Raw genomic sequence first — 13,380 nt, forward strand, 5'->3', positions numbered from 1 at the left:
CAAATGTGATAATCTAACAATTTCAACTCCTTTATTCAAGGCTTATATAGTTATATTACCTAAATATTAGAAAATCGACTGGGAAGAAGTGGTTATAAATATATATATATATATATATATATATATATATATATATATATATATATATATATATATATATTATATATATATAAATTATAGTCACATTTATGACTATTTTTGTAGCTTAAAATAACTATATTATTCCTGAATAACTGTGAAAAAACTCGAATGATCAAGTGACCTTGAATGGTTGAAAACAACCCTCTTAAATAAAAAGCGTTGCCAAAAAGATAAATAATAAGAATACGGTAACAAACTATGATTTATTCTTCGTAAATTATTTGTAAAGTGTTATCATAGGTTTTGTTAACTTGAATAACAAAAACTTATTTGAATATACTTTCGAGTTTTATTTAAAACTGTAGACACATCAACCCAATTAAATTTCGAGGTCTGGTATGGGCTTCTGTTCAGGCTTCAAATAAGTATGTTTTAACTTGGGAAATTGCTTACTGCACCCCCATCAATTTCTTCATGCATCTATCATTTTTTTCTAATTTCATTTATATCCCTGCTTGTTTTATTTGAAATTGTCTCGTTCATGGAGACACTGCCCTGTTCACATTTCGTTGGTTTCTCCATAAGCTCGGTGGAGGTGCTGCTAAGGTGAGGTGGTGATGATTTATGAAACTCAAACAACCTGCGATAGGTGATGATTCGGAATCCGGAATAAGCTTCCGCAAAATATGATCCGGAACAAGAGTGAGAGATATGAATTTGGCATTTGAACCGATTTTTTCGGATGCATAATATATGTTAGCAAGCAAACTATAAGTCATCAAAATAATGCAAGGTCCAAAAGGATTACTACCATACCAGCCCATTTGAAGGATTATGTTCCATAAAAAAAAACCTCTTTATTTCTAGAAGTGCCAGGTCATGTTTTTTTCACTGCATCAGAATAATTCAGTTATGCATTTTGGAAGATTTGCTTTTGATCTTTTGTAGATTTCCTTACCCACCAAATCAGGAATATCCTTTGATTGTAACCAACTGTGATATGAATATTCCTTGTAATGACTTTATATAGATTTCGTATGAATGAAAAGGGGAGGAAAAATTCTATCATCTCTGTCTCTTCCCTTATTCTGTTTCAGGGGCTCCCTTAGCCATTAATTAAGGAAGTGAAATCTAACAATTTGGTGCTTTCGTTGAGCTCATTTTCAATCATGGCCAACCGACCCACCAACGCAGAACGCTTGGATGATTTAACCATCAAAGTTGATTCTATTCTAGAACAACTTTCTCTTTTGATGGTTCGACCATCTTCTCCCCAACCACACGTTTCTCCCTCAAATTCCAATGCCCCTGACGGGTTCCGCAGACCACACATGAAGCTCGAAGTTCCCAGGTTCGATGGAACTGACCCCATTGGCTGGATCTTCAAAATTTCCCAATTCTTCGACTACCACAATACACCGGAACAGGAACGTCTTCAAGTCGCCTCCTTCTATATGGACGGACCAGCCCTAAGTTGGTACCAGTGGATGTACCGGAACAACCAGATTCAGACATGGTTCGGGTTCCTTCGCGCCTTGGAAACTCGTTTCGCTCCGTCACTCTATGATGAACCTTCTGGTGCTTTATTCAAACTCACACAGAAAGGGACAGTTCAACAATATCTCACAGAGTTTGAACGCCTCGCAAATCGAATAGTGGGTTTACCTGCCACATTTGCCCTGAACTGCTTCATCTCCGGATTGACACCAGAAATCCGCCGCGAGGTTCAGGCCCTCCGTCCCGCATCTCTGGATCACGCGACCCAGCTTGCTAAGCTGCAAGAAGACAAAATCGAGGAACGTCGCCGTTCTTTCCGCCCCAAAACTCAGATTCCGGCAACTAATTTCAATACTGCGTTACCAGCCGCCACTGCGTCCCCGGCACTCCTACCGGCACCCCAACCCCGCATCAACTTTCACCGCCTCAGCCTAGAAGACATGGCCGCTCGTCGGGAAAAGGGTCTTTGCTATAACTGCGACGAGATCTTCACACCATCCCACCGTTGCAAAGGGAAATTTTTTCTCTTCACTACCGAAGACCCTATCGCCAATGATTTTACCCCGGATCCTACAATAGTTTTGGATCCACCTTCTCCTACGGCCGTTGCTGACGGAAACCATTCTCAGGTCAGCCTCCATGCTTTCACTGGCGGTGTTGGTTCATCCACCATACGTCTCCAAGGGCAAATCGGCAACAACCCTGTTTCTATTCTCGTCGACGGTGGTAGCGACCACAATTTTATTCAAGACCGGGTAGCCAAATTCCTAGATCTCCCTTCAATCCCATACAACCCCTTGACCGTTATGGTTGGGAGCGGCAATCTCTTACGATGTGATCGTCTTTGCCCTGAGGTCGAACTAAAAATTCAGGAGCACACTCTCCATGTTAATTTCTACATCCTTCCTTTGAGAGGTGCCGATATTGTTTTGGGCGCGCCATGGCTCAAATCTATTGGGCCTGTTCTCATGGATTATAACCACCTTACCATCTCATTTACCCACCAAGGCCAACCCATCATATTAAGGGGGATTAATCATAGTCACACCGACTCACTCTCTAGCCCACAACTCAAACGGTGCATCCAAACTCATAGTGCATCCGAACTATTTACTATCCAAATTATACCCATACATGAACCCACCACCACAAATTCACCGCCCCACACCGCTTACCTTCCACCTACCATCAAGACACTTCTCCTCCGTTTTGACAATCTCTTCCACTCACCACCATCATTACCCCCATCTCGCCCAACTGATCACCGTATTCACCTCCTTCCTAATGCTACACCGGTAAACATCAAGCCCTACCGTTACCCCCATTCCCAGAAAAGTGAACTTGAAAAACAAGTAAAAAAGTTGCTTGACAAGGGCATGATCCAACCAAGTAGGAGTCCATTTTCTTCACCGGTCCTCCTAGTTCGCAAGAAGGACGGGTCCTGGCGCTGTTGTGTCGATTACAGGGCTCTTAACGCTGTCACTGTTCGTGACCGTTTCCCAATGCCTACCATTGATGAGTTGTTAGACGAGCTTGGTGGCGCAACATGGTTTTCCAAACTCGATCTTCAACAAGGCTTTCATCAAATATTGATGCATCCGGATGATATTGCTAAGACAACATTTCGTACTCACCAGGGACACTATGAGTACCGCGTAATGCCCTTTGGCCTCTGTAATGCGCCGTCAACGTTCCAAGCTACCATGAACACCATCCTCGGCCCATTTCTCCGTCGATTTGTTGTTGTCTTTTTCGACGACATTCTTGTTTATAGTTCGTCTCTCTCACAACATGTTTCTCATTTGGAACAGGTACTACAATGTCTGTTGGAGAACCAGTTTTATCTCAAAATCTCTAAGTGCCTCTTTGCACAAAGGCAACTGGAATATCTGGGACACATCATTTCCGTTGCAGGGGTTCAACCTGACCCTTCCAAGATTCAAGTCGTGCTGGATTGGCCTCCTCCTTCTAACGTCAAGGCTCTCCGTGGCTTCCTCGGCCTTACTGGCTTTTACCGTAAATTTGTCAAAGGGTATGCCAATATTGCCTCCCCTCTTACAAATTTACTTCGAAAAGATGCCTTTGCTTAGACTCTGGAAGCTCAACACGCATTTGAAGCTCTTAAGGCAGCCATGACCCGTGCACCAGTTCTTGCCTTGCCAGATTTTTCTGTCCCTTTTACTATTGATACGGACGCATCTGGCACAGCTATGGGTGCCGTTCTGATGCAACGCAATCAACCCATTGCGTTTTTCAGTAAGTCATTCAGCCCCAAACTCCTTCATTCTTCCACTTATGTCCGGGAATTACACGCTCTTACTTCAGCTGTCAAGAAATGGCACCAATACTTGTTGGGGTACCCCTTTGTCATTAATACCGATCATAAGAGCCTCAAAGAGATTTTGTCCCAGATCATACAAACTCCAGAACAACAACATTACCTTTCTAAGCTACTGGATATGAGTATACGGTCCAGTACAAGCCAGGATCTCATAACGTTGTTGCAGATGGTCTTTCTAGACTTCCCGATGCTTCCCCTGCTGTGTGTTATGCCATCTCCATGCCTAATTTCATTTTTATGGATCAGTTGCGCCAATCGGTACATGCTAGTTCTGCTTACATCAAATTACTTGACCGCATACAAACGGACCCTGCTGCTCATCCAGATTATAAGTTGCATAATGGGTTGATTGTATTCAAAAATCGTTTATGGTTGAATCCAGATAATACATCCCGCCTCAAGCTTATTGATGAATACCATAGTACTCCAATTGGTGGCCACATGGGCATAACTAAAACGGTGACTCGACTATTAGCAAATTTCTATTGGGATGGACTCCGTAAAGACGTTAAAATCTTCATTCAACAATGCTCTATCTGCCAACAAGTGAAATCTGGAACACACAAACCAGCTGGCCTTCTGCAACCTTTGCCAGCACCTACAACTGTGTGGGAAGATTTATCCCTTGACTTTATAACTGGTCTACCCTCTTCTCAAGGCTTCACAGTTATCTTGGTTGTTGTAGACCGTTTTTCTAAGGGCGTTCACTTAGGACCTTTGCCACCTCACTATTCTGCTTCTAAGGTGGCTCATTTGTTCCTTGATATTATCTGCAAATATCACGGTTTACCCCGCAGCCTTGTATCCGATCGCGACCCCATCTTTATCAGTAAATTTTGGCGCGAATTATTTCGCTTATGTGGTACCCGACTGCGCATGAGCACATCCTATCATCCAGAAACGGACGGTCAAACATAGGTTTTTAACCGGGTCTTGGAGCAATACCTCTGTGCCTTCGTTCATTCCAATCCCTCTCAGTGGTCTAAGTATTTAGCTTTGGCGGAATGGTCTTATAACACTTCTACCCACTCTTCCACGGGGTATTCTCCTTTCCATATTATTTATGGCAAACCAGCTTCATCCATTCCCCATTACTTACTGGGTTCATCCTCTGTCGAAGCTGTTGATACATTATTGACATCGCGCCAAACCCTCTTAGCACAATTGCAGCGAAAAATAATTAAAGCCCAAGCCACTATGAAGCATTATGCAGATCTCAAACGACGTGATATGTCTTATGAGGTAGGTGATTTTGTTTATGTTCGCCTCAGACCATATCAGCAACAGTCTCTTTCTGGTTCTACTTATCACAAACTTTCCAAAAGGTTTTATGGTCCTTACAAAATCTTGGCCCGAATAGGTAAGGTTGCTTATCAATTGGATTTACCACCTGAGTCTAAAATCCATCCAGTCTTCCATTGTTCCTTGCTGAAACGTCATCATGGTCTTGTCCTAGACCCCACTCCACTTCCTTTGGAGGCCTTCAACCAACAACCCGTAATTAGGCCTTTGGCGATTTTAGATACTCGAACGGATGATTCAATTGACCCTCCAACCAAAATGGTCCTTGTTCAATGGTTTGGTCTTTCACCTGATGATACTAGTTGGGAAGAGTGGGCACAACTCAGTTCTGATTATCACCTCGAGGACAAGGTGATTTTTCCAGAGGCGGACATTGTTAGCAAGCAAACTATAAGTCATCCAAATAATGCAAGGCCCAAAAGGATTACTACCACACCAGCCCATTTGAAGGATTATGTTCCATAAAAAAAAAACTCTTTGTTTCTAGAAGTGCCAGGTCATGTTTTTTTCACTGCATCAGAATAATTCAGTTATGCATTTTGGAAGATTTGCTTTTGATCTTTGTAGATTTCCTTACCCACCAAATCAGGAATACCCTTTGATTGTAACCAACTGTGATATGAATATTCCTTGTAATGGCTTTATATAGATTTCGTATGAATGAAAAGGGGAGGAAAAATTCTATCATCTCTGTCTCTTCCCTTATTCTGTTTCAGGGGCTCCCTTAGCCATTAATTAAGGAAGTGAAATCTAACAATATATGATTTTTTTCCGAATAGGTCAATGGTGTGAATGTAGTGTCCAACTTTATGTGATGTTGTTCATCTATTTTCTTCATCGGTCAAACTAAGAAATAATTTGTAAAGATTATTCTGATGTTAAAATCATTAAAAATTTGACTGTTCAAGTATTAATAATATCTTAAATACAATTACTTATCTCTTTACCTCATCCCTATATTTATAATTTATAGGACGAACTTTTGATTAGCAGTAGCCTAATTATTCGAATTAGTGATGATCACACTTTATTTTAAATTGTTCAGAATTATAACTAATTTTTCGATGAATTGACCGATCAATCTTCTTCAGTTCATAACAAGATTGACGCCATACGATACCGTTTTCAAAAAAAATTTTGTGTACTACATAAGACCAGTTTTAGAATTTCACATAACTAATTGGGTGTAGGATGAAACTTGAAACGATGCAGAAAGAAAAATGTCAAAGTCAGTAAAAATTCGACTGTTCAAGTATTAACAGTGTCTTAAATTCAATCACTTACCTCTTTATCTTTATCTCTATATTTATAAATTTCAGAACGAATTTTTTATTAGCAATAGTCTAATTATTCGAATTGATGATAATCACACTTTATCTTAAATTATTCAGAATCAGAGTTAATTTTTCGATGAACTAACCGTTCAATCTTCTTTAAGGACGGATATCATACGATATATTTTCAAAATATTTCTCATGTACCACATAAGGTCAGCTTTAGAATTTCACATAACTGATGGGGTGCAGGGCGAAACTTGAAGGGATAGAGAAAGCAATTCACTATTTCAACTTGAATAAAACATATTTGAGTGTTTCATCCTACACCTCCAAGATCTCATCCTGCACCTCCAAAAATTACATTTTTAACTTTCTAACATCTCATACTTATCTTGCACCTCAAACTTTTTCAAAAATTTTAATTTTAACTTTAAAAAATATATTTTTATTTTCTTCTTTTTCTTATTAAAAACATTTTACGCCACCTTAATAATAATTAAATTTAAAATTTAAATATTATTTAATATAATTTTATATTTTAATAATTATTAAAATATGATTGATATTATAATATTAGTTATATTAAAAATATAAAAATAAAATAATAAAAATAAAAATAATAAAAATGAAAATAAAATTATATTAAATAAAATATTTAAATATATTAAGTTATATTAAAATACTAAAATAAATTAAATAATTATTAAAATTTAAATAAAAAATAAAATTTTAAAAACAATAATTTACTTAAAATCAAATAAAAGTATACTAAATAAAACATTTAAATACATTTAAACTATATTAAAATATTAAATTAAATTAAATAATTATTAAAATTTAAATAAAAATAAATTTTAAAAGACAATTATTCATCGGATATAGATATCCGAACCATTACTTATCGGATATCTATATCCGATTAACGTATCTTTTCAAAATTTTGTTTTTCTATTAGACCTTAATAATTATTGAATTTAATTTAATATTTTAATATAATTTAATATTTTTAAATACATGATTTGAAATATTATTTTTATTTTCATTATTATAATTCTTATTTTAGTTATTATTATTTTAATTCTTTTAATAAAACTATTATAAAAATATAAACCATATGTTAATAATTATTAAAATATAAAATATAATAAATAATATTATAATTTTTATTTAAATTCAATATTTGTTAAATTTTAAATAAAAAACAAAAAGTGTTAACATATTTTATGGATTTTAATATCTCAAACAAGTTTTTAAAATTTTGATTTTTAATTAAAATTTAATAATTATTTAATTTAATTTAATGTTTTAATATATTTTAATATATTTTAATATATTAAATCAAACTTATTATTACTATTTATTTTTATTGTTATTATTTTATTTTTAAGTTTTTAATATAACTATTATTATAATATAAATCATATTTTAATAATTATTAAAATATTAAATTATAATAGATAATATTTAAATTTTAAGTTAAATTAAATTATTATTAAAGTGGTGAAGAATGCTTTTAATAAGAAAGAAAAGAAAATGAAAAAATATTTATTAAAGTTGAAATGAAAATTTGAAAAAGTTGGAAGTGTAGGATGAGATGTGAGAAGGTTAAAAATGTAATTTTTGGAGATGCAGGATGAGATCTTAGAGGTGTAGATGAAACACTCAACTTATTTTGAAAACATGGCTTCAGCTTGTTGGACCTCAATTGGGTCACTAGCGTGGACTTCTCGGCACAAAATTAGGGTATGATGTCCTGAAACTATTTCATTTGATTTCAATATTCGATCATTTCATCACCTATTAAAATGTTTAAGTTAGAAAATAATAGAAAGTGAGGTGATTTTTTAAGTTATATACACACACATTAAATAAAAAATATATTCCTAATAAAAAATAAAAATATGAGAAAATAAAATAATTATTACATCATAAGGACTGCACTTCCTTCTAAAGTAAGTTCAAAGCTTCTGCTTATATTAGTAAATTTTAAATTTGACACTTAACTTCTCACACTCTACATAATCCAACTTATTAGGAAGAACAACTAATATCAGGTTAGGCAATATATTTAGTCAAAACCTAACAAAGATCCAAACAAGTATGTGTTGATTGTTAGTGTTAGTTGCTAGATGATGTTCAAATGGATGCTGACAAAATTATAATTTCACTGTTTAGATATTTTAAAAAATCATAGATATAATGTTTTTAATTTAATGATATTAACTTTTTCTAAGTTTATGAAAAGGTGCTTCAGATTGATGTTTAAGTTTCAACGTATTAAACTGTATAAACCACTTAAATATTAACTTGATTGTATTTTACATGTAAAAAAGCTTTAATACATTATATTTACTTTTAAAATTTAAGGATTAAAATATGTCAAAAATTTGAAAAAGGGTGAATTCCAAATTTAAATATAAATACACAGACTAAAAATATATTTAATTTTTAACTAAATTGTTTTAAGTTACTTAAGATAACAAACATTTAAATATTTTAATTATAAATGCAAGTTTCTATTAGAACTTGATATAATCTTTTTGTTTAATGTGCTTAAGCTTAAAACTGCTTTAACTCGTTTATTTAAAAATCATAAAAAATCTAATATGAAACCAAATTTGTATGAATTAAAATAGATTCTAACAATAAGGACCCTTAAATTTAGTAGATAGTGGAGTGCAGGTGTCAATGAAAGGGTTTAGAAATTCAGAAAGTGGAAGATAGGTGTGCAGCACTGGGTTTAGTGACGGTAGTATTTAAAGAAAAATTTCAAACTTCGTGCCACTTTTCCTGCATGCACTCTTCTTCTCCAAAATTACGAGTTTCAGTTTTTCTCCTCCTTTTCTCTAAGAATTCTCATTTCTTTCTTCTTCTGATCAACAATCAGACCACGTTTGAGATCTCCTGGTGTCAAGAGTTTTCTATTGCACCGATCAAGTTGTGGTTTAAGCTGGTGAGTTACTCCTCTTCTTAGACCGTTTGTTACATGCAAGCCAAGTTTTGGTTGCATGAGTTTATCATTGCATTCTGATAGCAATTCTGGTCTTGTATTTGGTTTAGTTTTTAAATCGGTGAACTCTAAGTGTATAAGACTGGTAGTGGTGAACCATATCCTGCATCTGTGAGCGTTCGGCTACGTTTAGAGGTAAGGGAAGCTTACATAATTTGATTATGATTCTTGTTTTGAATGCTTGCATGTTTGTTGATCGTTGAATGAATATGAAGTATTATTGTTACTGTATGTTTGGTTGCATGAGTGTATGAGTTATAAATGATGAGAAACTGGATTGATATAGAGTTTTGATTTTAAGTCTACAGTATGCTGCGTAATTTCGTGTTGACACCGAGAGTCATTATTGACCGTTCGGTCTATCCTTTGGTGTTCGGTCTGGACTGGATTCTTCTTCTGTGGAGAATTTCAGTTAATGACCGATCGGTTTTCTCTTAGTATACTTGTAAGTAAGCGTTCGGTCTAAGTATAGTTCTCCATTTATGCTTCCTAATAAGTTTAGTTAATGTATTCTATAATACCTAAAGTCGTAGATATTATCTTTATCCTTCATTGAAAATAAGTGTTGTGTAATAGTTTATATATATTTCTTCATCTTGATATAAGTTCAATAATGTTCGATCTTGAACCAAGCGCTCGGTTTCAGCAGTGGTTGGTCTTAAACCAAGCGCTTGGTCTCAATAGTGATTGGTCTTGAACCAAGCGCTCGGTTACAGCAGTGGTTGGTCTTAAACCAAGCGCTCGGTCTCAATAGTGATTGGTCTTTAATCAAGCGCTCGGTATTTTTATTATACTCCATTGTGTACTATATTTGAACTAAGAGTGTTCGGTCCAAGTCAATAGTATTCGGTTAAATCTTGTAGGGTTCGGTTTAAGTTCTCAGGTTCCATCAACAGTTATTATGATTTTCGGTTAAGTCTAAATTATATGTATTCTTTAGTATTCTGTACATTTTTAGGAGTTATGTCTAGTAAAATACTGTTCTGGAGTAACTGTTGAGTAACCAGTAAAACGTCCAAATATTATCACGAGTGTTCGGCTTATGATGAGTCTTATCTATAATGGATCGTTCGGTCCTGTTCTGTGTATAAGTGGAAGACTGCTCGGTCTTACACTAAGTGTTTAGTTGTGTTAGTCTAGAAAGTATTCAAATCGTTCGGTCTTGTCTCTGGGGTGAATGTTATTGTTCAGTTTTGGTTTCAGATGGGATCTGTTTCTATTGGTTCGGTTTGATTGTATTATGGTATATGAATGGAATAGTATGGAAATGAAAGAGTATTCCTGGGAGGAATATCTCATGAGTGATTATTGAATGGTAGAGTATGAATGTGGTTATGCTTAGCTGACGGTTATCCTGATATTCTATGATTACTCATTCTCAAGTAGAGAGGAGTAAGTCATGTGTGAGAATGGCAGGAGGTCCTAGTCCATAAGGTGAACTTGGACGGAACAGACTAACCTCGGGTGGCAGCTGTTGAGGGCATCCCAGCTATTACATCACCCGGGTGCAAAAACGTCGTAGCTACACAGAATTCATACAGTCCAGACAGTCAGAGTAAAGTGGTCGGTCATTGTATGCATTGACGTATAATTTTGGGTTGGAAATGTATGATTGGATGATTACATGATTGACTTTTTGATGTATATCAGATTTATGTGAAATATATGTTTTACTGAATTAATTAAATTACATAAGCTTACCCTATTTTCTATCTTGTCTGTTTTGTCCGTTTGGTCGTTTTCTATTGCAATGATCATCATATGAATGTGAGCAGAAGGAGAAGACTTGTTGGAAGAAGCTCGGGAAGAAGTAGAGGTTAAGGCTGAACCTTAAAACCGTTCGGCAAGGGAGTGTTCTTTCTTTTGGATAACCGATCGGTTAAGTTTCTTCTTGGAACCATTCGGTCTAGTAGTTAGTTTTGTAAATCTTAAATTCTGTACTATTTTTGTAAGGTCGTTCGACCATGAATGTACCCGTTTGCATTCAAAACTGAACTGTAATATTGTTAATATGTGAATATTCTATGGTATGATTTATACTATATTTTTAGGATGTTACATAGTGACACGATTCATTCTATTTTATTTGAATTATTTAATCGATTATAATTCCAATATAACAAATTCAGGATATTATCAAAATCAATTCTAAATTTATTTATTTATTCAAAATCGAATCTAAAGCGTTCTATATACGAAACTCGTAAATACGATCAAATTAAAAACAAGTAATAATTTAGATATGAATAATAATATTTTGACAATATTTTTTTTATAATATTTTAATATCATTTACATTGATTGGTCGATATTGATGTTTGTAATTATTATTATTGATTGTGAAATAATTTTAAACCCATCACAAAATAATATGTAGATATTAAAATGTTGTCAAAAAAATATTGTGAAGGTATCATTATCCTTTATATATTTCATAAAATCTTCAAAATTACACCTCACATTTTTTTTACCTAATATGTGGATGGGTAAAATGTTCCTCCACCGTATCTGTTTCTTCAAATTGTCTCAAACCACCGTAACCAAACAATGCGTGAACTCCAAGAAAGAAACTGTACAATTCCTAAAACCAAACGGAACCTTAATGATGAACTTTTTTCCAAAAAGGAAAATGTAAACTTTTGCAGTGCTCTTGACAGTGCAGTAGGGTTGACATCTTTTTTCCGAATGCATGATTATCCGACCATGAAAATTATTTTGTTTGGTACGTTGTAATAGGATGATGATGTCTTATGTGTGTCCATGAATGCATATTTTTTCTATAATTATAGAAATTAATGGGTGATCGGCCTTTAGGAAACAAAAAATATTTTTAAGATAGATTTTAATTATGATTTCGATATAAGATTAGAAGGTTGGTTTAAGTCTAATTCAATTTTATAAAATCGACTTTGTAAAGTGAGGTTTGTACATCACTTATATATTATAATTTGATTTTATCTCTAGTCGACGTGAGACTTTCAATACAAAATATTATTTAAAATTTAGATTCTAAAAAGTTGAGTTATAAAATAGATTTTCGTAATTTTGATTGAAATATATATTGAAATTTGAGTTTTGGGCAGTCGACTTTTAACTTGGTTTAAAATAAAAAAATCAATTTAGAATTCAGTTATCTTGAAAATCAAGTCAGAATTCTCCTACTCAAAAACTAAATTTTGATATATATATATATATATATATAATATCAGTTAAAATTATGAAAATGTATTTTAAAACTTGATTTTTCGGAAATCGAATTTCAAATTATAACTCAATTAAATTTACGAAAATTCAAGTAAAAATTTAATTATCTAAAAACCGAATTTTAACTTCTCCAAAACCAAATTATCCATATAAATATTAATTATAATATTATACTTTAAAAAATAAAAGAATAAAATATGCTATGTAACAGGAAAATTTCCAAGGAGGTTTACTGGTATGGAAACTTGAATAGTTGTGAGCAATCAACATCAAATGAAGTGTGTATGATAAAAATGGGAAGAGTTGAATAATTTATTTAGGGTTTCTTCTAGAAGCAGTGGAATAGGAATATCTGATTTCCATCACAACAGTGAAGTGGACCACCATGTTCAGTTTTTGCAGTGGGTAATGCATTAAGTCTTCTCCTTTCACGTGCTCTTCTCACTTCCCAATATCCTCTTTTCACGTTACAATATTGTTAATCTTTCATCACTCTTAACTAATCTCTCATATGATTGTTACTGTTTCAATCGTACACGATAATGCTTTACGTTGCACCATCTGCTACGCAATATGTGAATTCTTTATTCAGCATAAACTCATATTCTACACCTTTTCTCATAACAGATCTTTCTTTTATATATATATATAAATTTAATTGTGTTGTT

At 34.0% G+C, this 13,380-nt stretch overlaps 1 protein-coding gene across 1 annotated transcript; it reads left to right on the forward strand.

Moving 5' to 3' along the window:
- The first annotated feature begins 1,250 nt into the window (after positions 1–1,250).
- Positions 1,251–3,668, forward strand: LOC108320445 (uncharacterized). The gene has a single exon (XM_017551864.2). The coding sequence runs from the start codon at positions 1,251–1,253 to the stop codon at positions 3,666–3,668; it is 2,418 nt and encodes an 805-aa protein (XP_017407353.2).
- The last annotated feature ends 9,712 nt before the right edge of the window (positions 3,669–13,380 follow it).

The sequence above is a fragment of the Vigna angularis genome, chromosome 9 (genome assembly GCF_016808095.1).
Source record: "Vigna angularis cultivar LongXiaoDou No.4 chromosome 9, ASM1680809v1, whole genome shotgun sequence".
Lineage (NCBI taxonomy): Eukaryota > Viridiplantae > Streptophyta > Magnoliopsida > Fabales > Fabaceae > Vigna > Vigna angularis.